This window comes from Geospiza fortis, unplaced genomic scaffold (genome assembly GCF_000277835.1).
Source record: "Geospiza fortis unplaced genomic scaffold, GeoFor_1.0 scaffold188, whole genome shotgun sequence".
NCBI classification, from domain to species: Eukaryota; Metazoa; Chordata; class Aves; order Passeriformes; family Thraupidae; genus Geospiza; species Geospiza fortis.
Window position 1 is genome coordinate 6,028,591 of NW_005054337.1, and position 20,309 is coordinate 6,048,899.

At 51.1% G+C, this 20,309-nt stretch overlaps 1 protein-coding gene across 1 annotated transcript in view; it reads left to right on the plus strand.

Moving 5' to 3' along the window:
- Positions 1-12,953, plus strand: part of MYBL2 (MYB proto-oncogene like 2) — a 13,672-nt gene extending 719 nt beyond the window's left edge. The window contains exons 2-14 of the mRNA XM_005422346.2: positions 206-299; positions 1,407-1,478; positions 1,849-1,941; positions 3,557-3,777; positions 3,911-4,067; positions 4,778-5,047; positions 6,301-6,687; positions 8,147-8,286; positions 8,567-8,666; positions 9,242-9,355; positions 9,835-9,951; positions 10,105-10,251; positions 12,223-12,953. Of these exons, the coding sequence (XP_005422403.1) occupies positions 206-299; positions 1,407-1,478; positions 1,849-1,941; positions 3,557-3,777; positions 3,911-4,067; positions 4,778-5,047; positions 6,301-6,687; positions 8,147-8,286; positions 8,567-8,666; positions 9,242-9,355; positions 9,835-9,951; positions 10,105-10,251; positions 12,223-12,351 (2,041 nt within the window). The 3' untranslated portion in view covers positions 12,352-12,953. The remainder of the gene's footprint in view (positions 1-205; positions 300-1,406; positions 1,479-1,848; positions 1,942-3,556; positions 3,778-3,910; positions 4,068-4,777; positions 5,048-6,300; positions 6,688-8,146; positions 8,287-8,566; positions 8,667-9,241; positions 9,356-9,834; positions 9,952-10,104; positions 10,252-12,222) is intronic.
- Positions 12,954-20,309: the final 7,356 nt, after the last annotated feature.

Here is a 20,309-nt window from a genome sequence, read left to right on the forward strand (position 1 = left end):
CTGCTCTGGGCAAAATAAAACTTGCCAGCTGGCGCCTAAAGTGAAGGATCTCCTTTCAATCTGGGGTGTGTGGGTGGGTGTCGGTGAGGCTGGGGCTCGGTGCTGGAAGGGGGAGATCTGGAGCTCTGCTCTGTAGGGTGGAGGTTGCTCCCTCTCCTGCTTTTTTATCGAGTAGAAATTATAATCTTCCTTTTTTCCTCCCTAGTGAGGACCAGGATGAGCCGCATTACCAGGATACCGATTTGGATGTGCCGGAGCAGCGGGATGGCAGGTGCAAGGTCAAGTGGACACCAGAAGAGGTGAGTGAGAGCCTGACATTTGCCGAGAGAGGTGCTTTGGGGTGGTGCCTCTGACATGGCACCCTGGGCTTGGGTGACTCCACCCCACCCTCACCTGCTGGCCACGATCTCACCTCCTCCTGTCTTGCTGCTGGAGAGAACCTTGTGTCTTTTGTAATGAGCTCAGGCCTGAATGAAGCTCGGAGGTTCAGGGCAGTTTGAAGTGCAGCCTGAAGAGCAAGAGCTCAAACATTTTCAACTTAAGCCTGTGAGTACTGAGTGAAACACCACTGCCTGCAGCACTCCTGTGAACACAGAGGAGTCCAGATGATGGCTGAGGCCTCCAACGAGCTGAAATGTGCAGTGGGAATGTATTCCTTTTTCTGGAGCAAGAGCAGAGAGCATTGACACTTGGGATTATGGCTTAGTCATCCTGGCTGAGAGCCTGAAGTTGACTAGGATATTCTCTTCCTTTCTCCCAGTTTCATTATCAATTTGTGCTGTGTGAAAACTACAGCTGGGTCAGAACACCAAGTAAGGTGGCCTTTGTGGAGGGATCAAAGCCTTGGGCAGGGAATAATTTCATTATTGAGCCATCCAGAGCTCACAGAAAAGGAAGTCTCTGACAGGCTTTCTGTGAGCTGTAGGAGTTTGTATACTCAGGCTATAGCAGGAATCACAAAAGAAATGCTGTAGAGTCCTGTAGCACTGAAAGACAGAAGAGCACTGTGCAGGTGGTGATACACTTCAATCAGTCAGCTTTCCTGGCCAGACAAAGCCAGTGGCTGGGCTGGGAGATGGACTGTCTGCTCAGGAGTGTTCTGGGGCTGGATAAACAGGCCCTTGCCACAGGGTTTGAACCAGACTGTAGAGGAACAAAGCTGAGCTCTTGTTTTGTACTTAATGTATGAGCTTGTCTTAGTACAGAGCTCAGAATCAGTCTGTTCCAGTTGGGCTCCATGTACTGGAGGGCTGCTAGACACTGGTGTGAACTGCCTTCCTCCCCTGAGCACACAATGCCAACAAAACCTTGACAGTTCAAAACATCTAACTTGTTCTTTTAATGTTATCAGCCCTATGGTGTGTGTTTTCAGTGTATCTGAAAGTGGATGCTTCTGTCCTTTGCAGGATGAGCAGCTGAAGATGTTAGTGAGCCATTATGGACAGAATGACTGGAAGTTCCTGGCCAGCCACTTTCCTGTGAGTGACCCCATGCCCAGCTGGGAATCCCAGTGTTTGCATGTTGCTGGTTCCCTGTGTCGGTGCAGTGGGACTCTTTTCTGACTCTGGTCTGACTTCACAGCTCCAAGCTGTGAAATGGGGCTGCTTCAGGGTAGGGAGACCTTCTTTCACAGAGGGCTTCCCATGGTGAGTCTGTTGGTGAGAAACTGGGGTTCTTGTCCCTGTGTCTGGTGCTCTGGGCCCAGGACCTCCATATGTGTTCTCTATGTGCTTCTGCAGGTGTTCTGTGGGACAGCCTGTGCGTATGGGGACTGCTGTCACTTTGGGAGGTTTCTGGGCCTCTGGAGCCCCTGGTCTAACACAAGGCTGTTCCCATTGCTGTCCCCAGAACCGCAGTGACCAGCAGTGTCAGTACCGGTGGCTGAGAGTGCTGAACCCAGACCTGGTTAAGGGCCCGTGGACCAAAGAGGAGGATCAGAAGGTAAGTCAGGGCTGAGAGGATCAGAGTGTTGGATTGTCTCTGTCTGCAGAGAGGGTGGAGATGTCAGACCCCTCCTCAGGCATTGTACACTGTGTGTAATTGTTCTCCCTGGTGGGTACCTGTGAGAGCAGCTCTCTGTCCTGCCCTGAGCAGCCCAGGCAGCCATGGTCAGGATGTGATGTGATCTAGGCCTCTCCAGGTAAACACCTTCCCCCTTTCACACAGTGCTGCTACAGTACAGTGCTGCCAAGGGAGAGAGCTGAAAAGGGAATTAATTCATCTGCCTGCTGGCAGGTCTCCACCTGGCCTGGCCAGGTTGGATCTAAGAGAAAATAAAACTGGCATTTCCTGTGCCACAGTAGGCAGGCTGGAGTGGATGTCTGAGGTTGGCTGGGTGAATCATGACTTCTGTGAGCCTGTTTCTCTGCTGAATCCAGAGTCAGCCAAGAGGGGCCAGCTCAGACAGACTCATCACCTTGATGTACTTAAGGAAAGTTGGAGTGAAATCCCAATTTTACCAAGGGTTTCTGGTACAGAACATCCTAGTTTGGCTCTTTAGCACTCCTGCTCCCAGCTTCTTTCCCCTTTGGTCCCATTATGTTTTGTCAAGCCCTAAGGAAGCTTCTCCTGATGTTGTTCCCTGTTCTTAAAGCAGAGCAGTTGCTGCCTGCTTTCCCCTTCCCTTTGCCTTGTCCTGACTCTGCCAGCCTACCCATCCTGGCCAGGCTAGGCTCCAGCTCTCTCCTCATTGCTTTGGCCCAGCTCCTTGGCCTCAGTTTAGCATCTTTGGTCATTTTTCTGTGCTTGAAAGGCAAGAGTCTGCAGCAGGAACATTTGTTACATGAGCATCACTTCTGCCTGCACCTTTCAGCTCAGCACAGCTGGTCAGGGTAGAAACGTTCTTTGAGAGCTCTTCAGCCAGGATTTTGGTGGCTGAACATCGCAGATTGTTTCATCCTGACTGTGCCCTGGATATTTTAGGAGCCCAGAATGGATTCAGTGCCCAGAAACATTTGTGTTGGGGCTCTGGCAGAAGTGACAAAGCCCTGGGTGGAGGGTAAGAGGCAAAGTGGATGGTTCTGAAGTGATTTGGATCTCTCCCTGTGCGTCCTGGTGCTGTCAGGGCGTGGAGCTGCAGCCCTGTCTGTCCTGGGTGTACCACACTGTTAAAGGGAGCAGCAGGCCTGTGCAGAACTGATGGGGACAGTTGTCACACAGCCAGGTCCTTGGAATTAGGGAGGGCAGAGGAGGCTTGGAGCAGGTGGGACTTGGCCCTTGCTCAGATATGGGAATGTGTTCCTACATCTGAGCACCTGCCAGTTTCCACCCCATCTTCTGTCGGGGTCATCTGCATTCACAGGTGCCCTGTGGTAAAATGTCTGCATGGAAAGAGCCTCCTACAGAAATTTGGCAGAATCATTGCTCTCATGAGGGTTGGAACACTTGATAGCCCTTCTGGCTCTCTCCAACTTGTCCTCCAAAGGGGCCTTCCTTTGTCTGCCCTTCCTAGTCCCAGGAAAGGCGAAGAGCAAAGCCTGAAGATGACTGCACTGACCTTCCCCTCCTTTTTTTCTTTTTTTCCCATTTCCTTATTTCCCTCCCACTCTCTCCAAAGGTCATTGAACTGGTTAAAAAATATGGCACCAAGCAGTGGACCCTGATAGCCAAGCACCTGAAAGGGCGGTTAGGGAAGCAGTGCCGGGAACGCTGGCACAACCACCTGAACCCTGAGGTGAAGAAGTCCTCGTGGACAGAGGAGGAGGATCGCATCATATTTGAGGCCCACAAGGTCCTGGGGAACCGCTGGGCAGAGATTGCCAAGCTGCTGCCTGGGAGGTAGGACCTCTTTGCTCACTGCTCCCTTCCCTGTGTTAGGCTCTTGGGATGGGTCTGGGGAGTGTGGTGGAGCTGCTAGCTGTGCTTTAAAGTGCTGTAAGTGATGGTTTGTTCCCTTCTGTTCTCTCTGCAGGACTGACAATGCTGTGAAGAATCACTGGAACTCCACCATCAAGAGGAAAGTGGACACAGGAGGTTTCCTCAATGAAACCAAGGAGTCCAAGTCTCTGTACTTGCTCGTGGAGGTGGATAACAAGGAGAGGCAAAGTCAGACGACAGCTGAGAGCCAGGTACTGCACTTGCAGCAGGCAGCTGGGTCAGTCCCTGCCCTGCTAATGCATTCTGGAGCTCTTTATCCCCCCTTCTGCTGCCTCTCACTGCCTTTTCCATGTCTGCATGGACAGTCTGTGCCTTCCCCAGCCTCTCAGATCTCTCTCTCCAGGAGCCTGAGTGTGTTATCCAGGCAGAGGACAGCAGCCTGCTAGAGCTGTTACCTTGCCAATCCCAGCATCAAGTCTGTCTTAGACCCTGAATATTCTTTTGGCTTCATTGTGCTGTTGCTGGTGGGAGGAGGAGGCTGCTCCAGACAGTGTGTGTGTGGGAGCAGGGTGAAGAGATACTGTGTTCCTTTCCTCTAAAAAAAGGAAGCAGGGAAGTACACCCAGTGATTGTTTTCACGAAGACAGCATGTAGTTTGTGAAGGCAGGCTCCTGATAAATAGGAAACAGAACTAGTGCTACATGCTCAGCCTAAGTACAACTTTCTCCTGGGACACTGCTAAGTGAAATCTTCAATTAAAGAGTCCTGTGCTTGTTATGTTGCACGGACTCTTTAGTGTATGGGACAGAGCAGTGAGGAGAATGGAGATGTGAAACAAACCCAGTGGCAGGGAGGAGAGGGGGCAAAGCTGAATGTGTCCAGGTGCTCTCTGTCCCCAAGATTTGACACTGTTCCCTTGCTTTCTGCTGATGTCTGGCCTTTCCTTGTTGTATGTGCCAAGAACGTCCTGCCGAACTGGCCAGTGGATGTCTCTGAAATAAAGGAAGAAGATGTCAGTGATGAGGAAGTGACAGGTGTGCAGGAGCTGCCCTTGGAGCTGCCAGCTGCAGAAGTGGCAGAGCAGAATGTGGAGGGGACCCCAGATGATGCAGTGCCCGAGGATGGCACTTCATTGGTCGAATCACCATACAAATGGGTTGTTGAAGCTGCCAACTATTTGTACCCAGCTTGTGCCCCAGCCCTCAGTGAAGCTCTGGACATGATTGAATCTGTAAGTAACAGACCCTTGTTCCTCCAGTTACTGTTAGTGTTATCCTCACCCTTTTTTGTTTGAGTGAAATTACTGGATCCCCCTGATCATCACCCTGAGGAGGACTGGGTCTGTCATTGCCTTGCAGCCTCCCCCTGTCTCTTTTCCAGGGCTGGATTAGACCTTTCCAGCTCTGCCAATATTGCTGTGGCCTTGTAGCTTTTCCTAGCTGGATGTCCTTGTGCATGGGCTGTGCCTGTGTGGGAGGCTGGAAGTGCTGTCAAACTTGATTTCAAGCCCTTCTTTGTCAGCCAGAGTGTGCCCAGCTCTCCTTTTTGTAATGGTTGAGGCCTGTCCTCGCTGGCTGTCCTTTCTGTCCTGTCCTGGAGTGGGATAGGACAGGACAGACTGGAAATAAGCCAAGCCCATTGTACTGTGCAGGACAGACCCCTTCACGCTGGCATGACTGCCACCATTTGCTTTCAATGGAGGTAGCTTCACTGAAAATAGTTATTTTCAGGCAGTCAAGCAGTGCTGAGGTCCCCTGGGTGACAGAGGCACACTAGGGTGGGAGGCTGGCTAAAATCAACAGGGCACTTTGCTGCTGTCAGAGGGAAGTTGCCTCTGCAGCCCCCAGCCTGCCTGAGGCATGAAGAAGTCACTTTGCCTCTGTATAGCAAGATGGTGTGCCTGAGGTTGAGCAACACATCTGTGGGCCCTTGGGGCCTGCTTGTGTGGTGCTGGGTGTTGCTGCTGGGGTGGAGCTGTGAAGCAGCTCATTTCTGAACTGGTCTGGTTAGTTTTAATCTGCTTTTAGTGGTCTGGTTAGTTTTAATCTGCTTTTAGCTGCACAGGTTACACCAGAGCCCCGTGCCCAGCTCTACAGGTGTGCCCAAGATTGTGGGTTGCTCTTGAGTGATAGCTGCTTCCTTCAGTCCCTGTCCCCAACCCTCTGCCCAGCTGGTTTTTTTGCCCTCTCTGAGGAGGTGCAGCTGTTTGTGCAGCTGTGCTGTGAACCAAACAGGGAAACCAGCCTTGCATAAATAGAAAAACCTGCCCTGTGCACAAGCAACAGCTTTCAGTGGGTCAGATCCCTGCTCTGGCTCCAGCTGTGCCTGTGGCAGAGGAAAGCAGGGCTTGAGTTGTCCCTGGCCAGGCTCCTTCCAAAGCTTGGTGCCATCTCTCACATCCCCACTTATTTCACCTCCCAGTTCACCAGTCTGTCTGCTCAGCTGCCACCCTGGGCTGCTGCTGACGCTTTCCCTTGTGTGCAGGACCCAGATGGGTGGTGTGACCTGAGCCAGTTTGACCTGCCTGAGGAGCCCTTGGCTGGCAGCAGCAGTGGCAGCGCCAGTCCGGCCAGACCAGCGCCCGGTGAGGCGGCCCCGGTGCTGCCCAGTGTCACCGAGTACCGCCTGGATGGCCACACCATCTCTGACCTGAGCAGGGGCAGCAAGGGAGAGCTCATCCCCATCTCCCCCCACGCCGAGGGCAGCTTTGGCACCCCGCCCTCAGTGCTGAAGAGGCAGAAGAAGAGGAAGATCTCCCTCTCGCCTGTCACAGAGAATGTCACCAGCACCAGCATGTCCTTCCTCGACTCCTGCAACAGCATGACGCCCAAGGGCACCCCTGTAAAGACACTGCCCTTCTCTCCATCTCAGGTATCTTCTTGCCCTAATGTCATGTATTCCCGTCAGCTCTGCCAGCTTTGTGCTCCTCCTGCCTTGAATGAGGCCGTGCCAGTGTGCACAGTGTGTTCCTGCACTAAAAGAAGGCTCAGAGCTGGTTTCTGGCTCTGCTTCTCTTCAATGCTGCCCTTCCTGTGGGAGCAGCAGCCTGTGTCTCCATTTGGGAATGACTGGAGTTTTAAGAAAGCCCAGCTACCCTGTGTGAGGGGCAGGGCACATGCCCATCGTGAGGAAGGAGCCCTATCTGCATACCAGGGTGTGATGGAGAGCACACTGCTGCTGTCCCCGGGGCACTGCTGCTGTCCCCAGGGCATTGCTGCTGTCCCCAAGGCACTGCTGCCCCAGGTGTGGGCAGCAGAGTGGCAGCAGTGAAAACTTGCTTTCCCTGTCTGTTTGCAGTTCAGTCACACAGACAGGCTGGGCAGCAAACACCTTGGGCAGATCTGTCTTTCTGTGCCTATGGAAATGCTCCTAGCCCTTGTTGCAAAAGGGATTCAGGATCTTTCAGCCTTTGCTGTGACTCCCACAGTGTCCTCACATGTGGTCTCCAACACACATCACCTTGGGGCACTGTGGTGGTCAGACCCATGAGTGTCTCATGTAGAAGGGGTGGAGTTGTGTCTATAAATCAAAATAAAGGCTGTTGCATTCTCCAGCACAGTTCCCCCTGCAGCTCTGTTGTCCAGACTCTCCCCAGCTGTACCTTCCAGGCTTTATTTCTGCTGTTTCTGCAGCAGAAGACAAGAGAGAGGCACCACAGGAGAGTCCAAAATGCAGGTTCAGGTGGATTTGAATGAAAGCCCAGCACAAAGAAGAAATCAGAGCAGGACCCATAATATCCCATAATGTACAGCTCTGCAGAGTGTAAAAGGCAGGAATGTGTGGAGTGAGTCTGAGAAGACAAAAAGTGCATGCCCTGCCTCAAGCTGAGCTTCAGCCATCAGTGAATGTCACAAACACAAGCTCTTGAGTACAAACACTGTTCCTTACTGGCTGCTGGGAAGTAAAACCCTAGAAGAGCTAACACAGCTTGTTGTTTGCTCATAGTTTAAGCTGAAGACAGCTCAGTGCAAGGCCTGTTAACTTGTACACTTTGTGTTACATGGATTTCCCTCATGTTTGCCAGCCTGAGTTGGAATAGCTGGGATTACCAGTGCAAGGAGAGACTTCACTCTGTAACTAGTAGCTCTGATAGTTATATCAGCTCACCCCTTATGGGAAGTGAATAATCTTTATAGGTGTGAGGCACCTTCTGGCACCTTTTGTGTGTGTGTCCATGTATAGAACTGTGAGTCTGTAACCCCTACAGGTTTGGGAGGGTTGTTGCTACTTCAGGGTTTCCCTCATATTTAGGGAAAAGTAATGGCTTGTGATGTAATGCTGGGCTGCTTGAGATTGAGTGTTTTCAATTTTTCTTTCCTGTGCTGTGCAGTTCTTGAACTTCTGGAGCAAACAGGATACACTAGAACTGGAGAACCCTTCCCTGACCTCCACGCCTGTGTGCAGCCAGAAGGTGATTGTCACCACCCCACTGCACAGGGACAAGACCCCTCTGCTCCAGAAGAACTTAGCGTAAGTCCTCCCTTTCCCACACAGGAGTCTGGCCCAGCTCAGACACAGCTCTCAGTGCTTGTCATGGTATTACTGAGAGAGGGGCAAGGCAGGCTGGGGATTTCCTTAAATCACTGCTTTCCCCCCCAAAACCACTCTTCTTTGAGCTGCAGGGAGTGAGTATCCAAGCTGACTGGGGGCACAGCCAAGTGACCTCTGTTGTGCTCAGCTGCTGGCTGGGTTGTGGCCTTGTGTGGGTTACAGCCTGTCTGATCCCTTGTCTTTCCCTCTCTGCTCCCAGGTTTGTCACACCAGATCAGACATATGTGGTGGACAATACTCCTCACACTCCCACGCCTTTCAAAAATGCCCTGGAGAAATATGGACCAATTAGACCTCTGGTAATCATTGGGCAGGGCTGTGCCTTGTGGGGCTGATGAATGCAAATGAGACACGGGGTTGGGGAAGGTTGGGGCAGGGCTGGGAGCAAACTCTTATCTGTGCCAGAACAAAGGGCAGTTTGGTAGTGCCAGGCTGAGAGGGGAGGGGTAAAGGGGACATTGTCACAATGATTATTTCATTGTAAGGAGCTGTAGGACTTTTAGAACCTCTGTAAACCAGCTAAAAATGCCAAAAGCTGCCTTGCATCAGGCTGCAGTGCTTGGATTGAGGAGCAGGGAAATAATCTGCCTAGGGCTCCCTGAAGGGCTGGATCTCCCAGGCCTTGTGTGCACACAGGTCTCCTGATGGCACACTGGGGTTCAGCTGATAAGTCCCTGCACCTGCAGATCCTGTAAATCCATCAGGCTAGCAGAAAACCTGTCATATCTTTTCCAGCTGGGAAGCAAATAGGTTTTTGTGTTTGTCCTCTCTCTGTGGGCTCTCCTGACCCCATTGTCCCTTGAGGGAAATGCTTATGAGCCTGCCCAGCATAGAACTTTGACAGTCTGGTGCTCTCTCTGCCTTTCCACCCCAGCCCCAGACTCCTCACCTGGAAGAAGACTTGAAGGAGGTGCTCCGAAGTGAAGCTGGCATTGAACTCATCATCGAGGATGATGTGAAGCCTGAGAAACAGAAGAGGAAACAAGGGGTGAGCTGGCTGTGCATCCATACCAGCTGCTAAGCTGCCCTGTGCTCTTAAGGAGTGTTTTGGCTGGTTAGATTCATCCTGCTATAGGTGCCAAAATGTTTTTAGCCCTGTGGCTGCTCTCTTTTAATCAGCAAGAGGTGCCTGAGGTTAAAGCCTGCTTAAAGCACCTCCAGGAGTGTCCTGGTTTAAGCTGAGCTCAGGGCTTGTTGGCACACTTGGAACACCTGGGGCAAGTTGGGCTCTCAGAAGGCTGTGGGATGGCATGAAAAGTCTCAGTTTCTTGGTGGCCTCCCCTTCCTACTAAAAGCTCCTCTAAACTGGTGGCTCGAGGTGCCAGGAGGGGGGCACTGAAAGCTGCTGTGCCCTGTAGTGGGGAAGGCTGCACACATCTTCCCCCTGAGGTGTGGCCTTGGTGGGCCCCCAGGGTGGCACTTTGCAGGGTGGATTTGTGCTGACCCTGGTGTCCCCACATTCCCCAGCTGCGCAGGAGCCCCATCAAGAAGGTCCGGAAGTCTCTGGCCCTGGATATTGTGGATGAAGACATGACACAAAACCTGCCTGCCCTGCCCAAGACTGTGTGTTTCAAAAGAGCCCAGGTGAGGGGTTGTGTGCTCTGAGCAGGGGCAGAGCTGGCTGTGCTCTGAAAAAACTCTGCAAAGCAGCAGTAGCAGCCTGGAGCTACCTTTGAACAGCCCATGGGGATGAAGGGCTGGATTTCTTCTTTCCTTATACTTTTTCTCCTGGTGCAGCCAGTGAATTTCCTGTCAAGGTCCCTGAACCTGTCCTCCTCGAGCAGGAAGAATGACAGTGGTTTGCTCAACAGAGCCTTTGTGCAAGTGCAGCCAGAGAAAATGTCCTACAGGAAAATGCCAAGCCATTTCAGACCACCAGAACCGGTAAGCCCTGCAGCAGCCACTGCTCTCCCAGGCAGGAGTTTATCTGGCAGTGCAGCCCTTGTCCCTTGAGGAGTGAGGGATGGGGTTCTGAACTGCTGCACAGGCATCCCTGCACTGTCAGGGCTGTCTTTATACCAGGTCTGGGAGATGCTGAGCCAGAGGTGCCATTTTATGTTCCTCAAAGCCACAGCTATGGCCTGCTCAGCATGTTTGGCCCTGGATTTCCTCATGGGAATTGTCACCCAGAAAGGAATTTGGATGACTGCTCTGGCAGTAAAGTAAACCTTCCTTTTTCCAGTGGGCACTCCTTGAGTGGACAGCAGCAAGCTCATCTTTTTTTGCTTTTCAGGGCAGAGCAACTCTGAAGTGCTGTATAAAGGTTAAACAGGAAGGTATTTCCCACCCCTGTGTTTTTTAGGGTCTTTCTGGGTAGTGGGGAAGGCTGTGTGCCTTAGGCAGCATAGGCTGGCTTTATCCTGCTTTATCCTGACCCTGTGGCAGTACAGAGCTCCAGTGGGCAGTGTGGCACCTTGTACCAAGTGCTGAGGTTGGTGCTGTTACAGCAGCTCTGCTCCTCAGCTCTGCACAGTTGTGCTGGAGTCACAGGAGCCTACAAATGCCCTCTGGGGCATAAACAGATCTCTCTACAATCTTTACCACTCACAGGCAGGATGCATTCGTGGAGGGGTATCCTTATTTGCTGGGCTTAGATAAAGTCTAAGTGTAGCTTAGGTATGGAAATTTGGACCATGATTTTGTAGGTGTTTGCTTGGGTTGAGTCATTTGAGGTCTCTGGTAGCTTCAGTGGGGATGGAAACGTGTGCTGCCCTTGTTGGGGGGTTGAACTGCAACTGGGGGCTCCTGTGATGATGTTTTCCCATCCCAGGAAAGTGCAGGGTTGTCCTCAGGAAACTGCAGTGAGTGGGGATCTGTCCCTGCATTAGAGCTGTCTTGTGAAACCTATTTCTTCTGACAAATAAATACCCTTCAGCCAGAGTAATTCCTTCTCCTTCCCAAAATAAACCCTTCTTAAACGCTTCCATTTCTCCTCCTGTCCTCACCAGGGTTGTGTTGCTCTGAGAGCTAATGGCTCTGTATAAATAAACTTTGGGGGTGACAGGGAGGCAGCTGGTGTGACAGAGCACAGGTGTGCAGTGAAATCCCACTGCCCACAGCCAGCAGGGCAGTCTGTGCTGCTGCTGCCTCTGGGGATTTATTGTGCTGCTCTGGTGCTGCTGGCAGGCAGTTTTTTGTTAAGGAAGCTCATCCAGCTGTGGGCTGAGCCTCAGTGGGCCCAAAGCCACTCTGTGGCTGTGTGGGACATTGCTGCTGTGGCCAGCACTGGAGCCCTGGTTCCCTGCAGTGCAGTTATTTCCAGTTCAGGGCACTGCCTCTGTCCTGGCATTTACCAGGGGATCCTCAGGGGCTTTCCTGGAGTGCAGAATCACCTCATGGGTGCCCTTTCTGCATGCAGAGACTGAGGCACTCCTGGGTTTTGGCTCCTGCTTTGTGCAGTGGGACCCTGCTGAGACTGAAGGCACCAGATTGCTGTTGAGGATGGCATTAGATCAAAACAGACCTGGGGCCCAGCAGCTCCTGTAGGAGTTGAACTGGTTGGCAATAAACTCCAAAGCTGTGCTTGAATTTCTTCTAGCATTCTGGAATATCTTCAGGGCTGTGAATTTTAATAGGTTCGTGCTTTGGGGTTTTTGTCTTGAGGCAAGTAATGGAAAGCCCTGAAAGTGGAGCACTCACCTGGGAAACTGTTGACCCTAAACCCCAGAAATTACCACCTCAGATATGAGGAGTAACTGGTGGTGGGCAAGTTCCTCCTGGTTGTGAGATGGTTTCTGAAGTTTTATTTCCCTTGTTAGTTTTGTTTATTTTTGCAGTCTTTTAGAACAGGATGTCACAAGATGTGTGTCCTTGGCCTTGACTGTGTTGTACACATCCTTTCTCTTCCCTCTGCAGATGACCAGGGCTTGGAAAGCAGTGGCCTGTGGTGGAACTCGAGACCAACTCTTCATGCAGGAGAAAGCTCGACAGTTTTTGGGCACATTGAAACAGAGTCACACATCAAGGACCTTAATCTTATCATGAAGGATTGTTCTGCTTTCTAATCTTATTTTTTAAACCTTTTTAATAAGTGGAGGGGGAACCACAGGAAAAAATATCTTCTGCCATGCCTTAGTATATGGGAGTGGATTTTTTTTTTCCCTTCAGTTCCCAGGTAGATCTACATTGTAATAAATTGGGCTAACTGCTGGCTAGTGTGTGGAATGCAAGCTTTGGGATCATTATGGAAAGGCAAACAAGGAGGGCTTGGAGAGCTGACAGCAAGACCTCTCTCTGTAAGACGTGAGTTCTGGAAAAGTGGAAGCAGCAGCCATGTTGCACCTTGGAGCAGCAGGTGCTGGAGACCAGCCTCACAGCATCCCTGAATAAATGCTGCTGCTCTGGTACCTCAGCAATGGCTTTGTGAAGGTTGCTGCATGCCTTGAGTGTCCCTCCTGGCTTTCCCCAGGGGATGGAGTGTCTCCCTGGGCTGGAGGAGGAGGGAGGGTGTGGTGCTGTGGGGTAACCTGTGCCTGGAGCCCCTTGCTCCCCGTGGTGCTGCTTTGTCCTGCCATGGCTCCAGCAGGGGCCTCTCCCCACGACTGTGCTCCCTCTTCCAATAAATGATGGTGCTCACATCCCTTGGACTCTGCCTCTGCCTCACAGCACTGGGGGAAGGCGGCAAAGTGCTGGGTTTTGTGTGGGCTTTTTGCTTTTTGTCCTGGAAAGTTGTTGAATTCCTGTTGGCTTCTCAGCAGGGAGGAGAATGGAAAAGCTGATGAAATTCAGAGTGTGTGTGGGGAGAACATCCTAAGTTATGGCTACTTTATGGGCAGGTGCCATGCTGTGAGTCAGGTTTGGGATCCCTGCAGAGGTGGATGGAGGCTGGAGAGGAGCAGCAGGAGTGTCTGATGTAGCAGAGCCTTTCTGTTGCCCTTTCTTGGGAGACTGAAGTTGCACCATGCTATTCCAGTGTGGGAACAGTAGCACTGCCCTGGTTTGAGGTAGCCAAGGATGGAACGTGGGGATCTTAGCAACATATTAACTTTGCAATTGGAAAGGTGTTGGGAAAACTGCAGAGCAGCTCGGCAGAACAGGAAGAGCTTTTTGGGTGAGCTGTGATGTGCTTTCCATGGCCAAAGCCAGGCTGGCAGATCTGCCTCTGCCTGGGGCTGTGCACACAGCAAAGATGTGCCCACCCCAGGGTGGAAAACCAGAGCTGGCCTGTACAAATCTCCTTTCAGGTTGTGGCTTATGCTGGAAATAGAGTCAAAAAATCCTTGCTGACAAACTTATTAATAAAACCTTGGATCCTGGGAAATGAGGGAGGTTTAGAAACCCAGGTAATTTTTCATTTTTACAAGCTCGGGGCTGGAGCAAATCCATGAAGTAATTTTTATTTCTGTTTCTTGCTGTTGCAGTGTTTGCTTTGGAAAGACAGCTGGGACCACTTGTCTGAAAGCCTGGCTTTAGCTGCTCCCATTCTGGTGTTATTTTAAGAAAAATCGTCATAAACCCATCCCTCTCTGCTGGGGCTTTGGTGGGCTGGGCTGTTCCTGCACTGGTGGCTGCACAAACCCAAGCCTGGAATTGCAATTCCTTCCTGGAGCTGACATGAGCTGGGAGCTCTGAGCAGGCAGGGTCTGCTGCAGGATAAATCAGGCTGTGAGCCTGGCACCCCTGTCTGAGAGCTGCCCCCAAATTTAAGGAGGATGAGACAGAATAAACTGCTTCTCTGAGGCTGTAAATCCAGGCAGTGCTGGCTATCCTGCATTGCAGAATATTTATGGAGAAAGCTCAAGGGGCAGAAAAATACCAAGGTCTGGCATAGCTGATGAGTAAAAAAGAATTAGCTTTTAATTGGAAAAGGGAGCTGCTTCTAGTGTGGAGGTTGCCAGTGTGGTTTGGCTGTCCTGGGGCCCAGGAATAGACATTGGTGAGGTAAAAAAGTTGCACTTGCTTTGTTTTTCCTGTGAGTTTGGATGCTCTGCTTTCTTTCCAGTAAAAATCTCATGGAAGTTGAACTTCATGCTGGCTGTGGCTGGAGCTGGAGACCCCTCTCAGTCTGAGGCTCCATGTCCCTGGCTGATGTCCCTTGAGGCCTCTGCAGTGACACAGAGTGGCCCAACCTTCATTCACGAAGGGAAATCTGGATGTTTAATTTAGCTTTAAATGAAAAACCAGGGTGAAAGTGTTCCAGGAGCATTGGCTGAGTGTGGGAGGAATCCCCTCCCATGGCCCAGCTTGTTGCACAAACTCCATGTTCTGCTTGACTTTAAAGTTTGTCTTTTGGTAGTTTGCATTCCACAACAGATCAGATGACTCTCTGGTTGAGTCCAGACATGGAAAAAAGTTTTTTAAAGGATTTTAAAAGGGTTTTTTAAAGGATTTTTACCAGGAGTGGGAAGGGAATATCATAGCTGGAGTTCCTGGGTTGTGGCAGTGCCCTGACTGCTAACAGGACATTGTTTCCAGCTGGGAAGAGTAAAAATAGTGGAGTAAGGAGATTATAAAAGGGCATCCATGTTTTTTTTTATTGGCAATCTTGCTTTGGATGGAGCATAGTGGGGCTGAGGAGCACTGAGCTCACACAGCTCTGTGGTCAGCAGTGGGAGCTGCTGTGTGTCCCTCCAAGGGCTCTCAGCTGCTGGGCTCCTTCCTGCTGCTTGGAGGGATTTCACACCTTTTTATCTCGTTTTCACAGCTAATTCTGCTAAAGCCTGTGCAAACTGCAGGTTGCTTACGGGGGACTCTTTTGGTTCCACACCCACAGGGAGAGATCTGACCTGGAGGAATGCAAGTGGTGAACAGAGAAATTCCTCATCTTTTGGGCATTTCTTACATCTGGAGGAAATACAAGAAAAAGACAAATGATGAGGCTCAGCTAGGGAACAGGGTATAAGACCAGCCCTGGCAAAGCAAGGGCTCTGTGTGGGCATGGGATCCATGTTTGTATTCCAAGGCTTTGGAGCTCCCCAGATGTTGGCAGCTGTGGCAGGAGACCCTGCAGCCCTGGCCTGCTGCAAGCCAGCCTTGCCCTGCTGACCTTTGGGGACTCCTTAGTAACAGAGTAGAGGAAATTCTCCATTACAGGATCATTAATAGCTCAATATTAGTTGGTTACACCTCAGTGATGTTCCATGGGCTTTAGCACTGCTCAGTGCAGGAAAGGACCCTGGGATGAGTGCAAGGGGATGCTGAGGTTGGGGTGGGGAGTCCAGGGTTTCTGCTTTGCCAAAAAATGCTTTGATCCTGGGAATTACTGACAGCAGCAAAGGGCTTCCTCTCCTGCCTTTGCTATGGTTTTTATTGAGTAGTTGCTCAGCAATCACCTTGTAACATTTCCTATGTGCTTTTTTTGATGCTCTAACCTGTGGGTTTAGGGGTTTGGGAAATTAAAAGGATGATTCTAGCTGGGCAGGCACATGCTGAGGATTAGCTAAGCAGCTCCTGGGTCTTGCAAGAGATGGAGACCACTTGTCCTAAGGGCTGACTGCAGCTGGACAGGAAAGTAACTGTGCTTTGGAAAATTAAAATCCTGCCTGCCCCTGTTTCTGGAGTGAGAAAACTGCAGTTCTTCATCTCTGCCTGAGCACAATAATCAAATATTAAAATACAATACTAGGTCAGGGGAAAACATTTTCCTGTGGAAACCAAAGGGTCCAGGGTGAGGACATAAATGTTTCCACTGAGAAGATGTTAGGAATGAGAAATTTCAGGGAGTTAAATCCCCTGGTGTGAAAAGACTCAGAAAACTACCCAGGGGACAAGCACAGGGTCACCTCCCCTGGCCATGGGCAGCCTCTGGCCTGTACCAGTGAGGCTGGCAGTGGCCAGAATAGCTTGTGAAAGGCAAATCTAATACTTTATAGCAGGTTTGTGTTTGTAAATGCTTTATGTTTGGGTTTGTTTTCCCAAAATACTAAATAGATGCGGTAGGAAAATGAATAGATGCTGCATTCCTAATCCCCCTTAGAATTTTTCAAACTTTGTTCAGTTTTGGAGAGCTCACTCAAAGCTTTGACTTTGAGCAAGGCAGCCAGCCCAGGGAATGGGATGTCTTGTACAACAGTGGTGTCTTTAAAGATGGAGTTTGGGGTTTTTTTGGGGTTTTGGTGCCATTCTGCTGTGCCCAGTTCTAAGTTCAGCCAGGGGCACTGGGCTACTGAAAGTGCTTAATTCAGTCCATTGGGGAAGGGAGAGCCCAATCCCTGGCTGTGAAAATAAAGTGAGTTATCTGTAATTGTACAGGAGGTAACAGGTGCCAAAATTGCTGTCAGATCTGCAGAAAAGGACCAGATAAGAGGAAAAAAGATAGAAATTTTAAATTCAATTCTGCTGATGTACTGGTCTATTCCCAGGGTCAGTGTAAATCGAGGTTTGAATTAAGCCAAAACAGCCCAGTTAATGCCTAAATCTGCCATTTCTCAGGCCCTGTGCAAGCAGATAAACACAAAATCAATATTTGCTCTAACTGTTGCTAAGTTTTCTTTACAGATTAATTTCTGCCTAATAATCCCTGCAGCTGCAGCTCTCTGGAGCCCTCCCTGCCACGGCTCCTGTCCTGCCCTGTGGCTCCCTCTCAGCCCATGATCCTGAGGGGATGTTTGGGGACACTGCCTGACCCCCTCCTGCAAAACCCACCCTGCTCTGCCTTTGGGGCTGCACCCAGCATCCTTCATTGCAAGGGGTGGATGAGGGGATTGGAGGGGATTGAGGCTTTTGTTAGTAAATTTGTGGATGACACTGAGCTGGGAGCGTGGGTAGATCTGTTGGAAGGGAGAAGAGCTCTGTAGAGTGACTTGGAATGGTTGGGTGGATGGGCAGAGTCTAACAGGATGAACTTTAATAAATCCCAGTGACCAGTCCTGCATTTTGGCCACAATAACCCCTTGCACTGCTATAAACTGGGGATGGTGTGGCTGGAGAGTGCCCAGGCAGAAAGAGACCTGGGGGTGCTGATGGACAGACAGCTGGACATGAGCCAGCAGAGTGCCCTGGGGGCCAAGAGGGCCAATGGCTCCTGGCCTGGATCAGGAATGGAGTGGGCAGCAGGAGCAGGGAGGGCATTCTGCCCTGCACTGGGCACTGGTGGGGTCACACCTGGAGTGCTGTGTCCTGTTCTGAGCCCTCAGCTTGGGAAGGACCTTGAGGGGCTGGAGCACATCCAGAGGCTGGAGAGGGGCTGGGAGCACAAACCCTGAGAGGAACCCCTGAGGGAGCTGGGGGTGCTCAGCCTGGAGAAAAGGAGACTCAGGGCTGCCCCCATCACTCTCTGCAGCTCCTGAAAGGTGCCTGTGCTCACCTGGGGCTGGGCTCTTTCTGCAGCAGCACTGACACAACCAGAGCACACAGCCTCGAGCTGCACCAGGGGAAATACAGGTTGGAGATTGGGAAAAAGTTTTTCATGGGAAGGGTGATAAAGTTCTGGAATGTTCTGCCCAGGGAGGTGGTGGAGTCCCCATCCCTGGGTGTGTGTAACAAAGCCTGGATGTGGCACTGGGTGCCAGGGATTAGTTCAGAGGTTGGGGCTGGGTTGGACTCCATGATCTTTAAGGTCTCTTCCAATCTGGTCATTCTGTGAATTCTGTGGAAAGAAATCTTTTCTCTCTCTCTGGATGTCAGGCCAGATTTTTTCCAATCCCACGCCGTGGCAATGCAGCTGGATTAACACCCAGGCAGAGCCGTGTTGAGCCAGGAGATGGTTTGTCCCTCCTTTAGAGTTATTTCTGGTTTGAAGGATTATTCTCCGCTCCTGCCGCTAAGGGGGAGTGTTGCCACGCCGAGGAGCAGCTGGACGAGGCTGAGGCAGCGCATCCTTCCCCTCCTCGCAGCTGCTTTTCCCTCCCGGAGCGCTGGGAGAGGCAGGAGTGAAGCAGGGATGGCCGCAGCATCACCAGGGGAGGGCAAACACCCTCCTGCTCGGTGTCAAAGAGGGGAGGGACACGAATTTCAGACCCAGCTTGGACGATAATCATCCTTGGTAGCCACATGGCTTTGACATGGGCTGAGCACTGGTTGATTCAAGAGGATGGAAATCGGTGAAGAGTGGGGAGGGCATGATGAGGATGCAGGAGGGTGGAAGGACCCTCGGCTCATGAAATGAACTTTCCTGCTACAAGAAGGAGTGGATGAAGAAGAATAGAAATGTCCCAAAACTGCCTGTGGAAAGGATCCCTCCCTGCCTGGAGAAGAGAGTTAAAAATGGGGCTTAGAGGCTCTCTGGGGCAGGGCAGGTCAGGATTCTGCTTCTGGCAGCTTTCCTGTGCTCTGATGCTTCTGTCATCACTGCTGTGCTCAAGCTGACCTCAAGGTCATTCCCCTGCCCTGTGAGAGACACAAAATGTGTGTGCAGTTCACACCTTCCCTCCTTAGACCCCCCCAGTCCCTCTGCCCATGAACTGCAGATAACCCCCCCTTCATCTCTTATTTACCTCTCCCTGCACAGGCTTTTGGGATCTTCAGATGCCAAACACACTTGTTTATGGTTTGCTGGTGTTTGAATTGTGAGTTTTCCTCAAAAATATGTTCTCTTTTTAGTTTCTTACTTCACTTCAAATGTCATCCTTTTTCTCTTCTTCTTTCAGGGCCACCCAGGGATTTTATTCGCAGAATTGGAATGAGCTGCAGAAGGGATAAAGATCATTCATGGGAACCTTGAAAGAATTGTCTGAGCTCTATGAAACAGAGATTAAAAATAAAACAGGGAGGTGAAGCACAGGCTCCAGCACGAGCTTCTTATAAATACTTGTCCATGAAATCAGGAGCTCTTCTCACCCTGCTGGGTGACCTGCACAGGGAGGAGCTGCTCTGTCCCCCTCAGGAGTGGGTAAAGAGGAGCAGAACCCAAAGGCAGGGAAACAGCAGGCTGGAAAACCTGCCAGCTCTCAGTGAGAAACGTTTGTGCTGATTCCTCCCCAGGGGAAGGGACAGGTGAGCTCTGCTGGGAGTGGTTTTAGAGCTAGGGCACTGCCAGGGAACTCCAGGGATAAAGTTCTGGGATGGCTGCCCGGGGAGGAGGTGAAATCACCATCCCTGGGTGTGTTTAACAAAACCTGGATGTGGCACTGGGTGCCAGGGTTTTGTTGAGGTGTAAGGGAACAGGTTGGACTCAATGACCTTGAAGGTCTCTTCCAAGATTCTGTGATTCCTGGGGAAGTAAAGAGGAAGAGGAGAAGAAACTGTAACCCCTTGCTGCCTGCAGGCACAGCTTGTGATGCTTTTGGTGCTGGTGTGAAAGGAAAGGCCCTCTGCTGCCTGGGAACCTCCTGGCCAAAGACCTGGGGCTGACCATGCCTGTCCTAGGATGACATTATGATGCTTGTATCCCCATCTGTGTGCTCTGTTCATGCTGGATATCATGTTCTGTGCCTTCAAGACTGGCTCTGAGGAGTGAAAGTTTTGTTTTGTTTTGTTATCAGCTGCTCCCCTACAGCTGGTGGGACACACAGACAGGGCAGTACATGGTGCTGCTTTGGCTTTTTGGTTTGCTCTCACTCTTGCTCCTGCTTTGCTTCTGCTCACTCTTGTTTCTGCTCATTAGTTAGTTTAGCTAAGCAGTCTGAATTTTCCCTGGACTGTTTTTCTTTCCCTTTCTTGGAACCCCTCGAGCCTGCTCCGGACTGGGCCCCTTTGTGGCCTAGCGGGGCCTACTCTGGGCAGCAGCCAGAGGGACTGAGAACAGAGCGACCACCCCCAGAGAGACTTTCTGAATTTGTCATCTTTTCCAGAGCGGTGACAGAGTGGTGTCACCCGGTATTGTTCATTCTGTGTGCTGGGGGTGCTGTGCCTGTTAAATAAACAGGTTCTTTCCACTTCTCTCCAAGGAATCCTTCCCGACCCGGTTGTGGGCAGGGGCTGTGTGGGTTTGCATTCTGGAGGGGCCCCTTTGGAGGTTTTATCCCAGATTTGCCCTAAACCAGGACAACTCCCAACCCTCAGCCTCTGTCCAGGCTGGTGTTCCTGGCTCTTGCATCCTCCCATCACAATGTTCTCACAAAGCA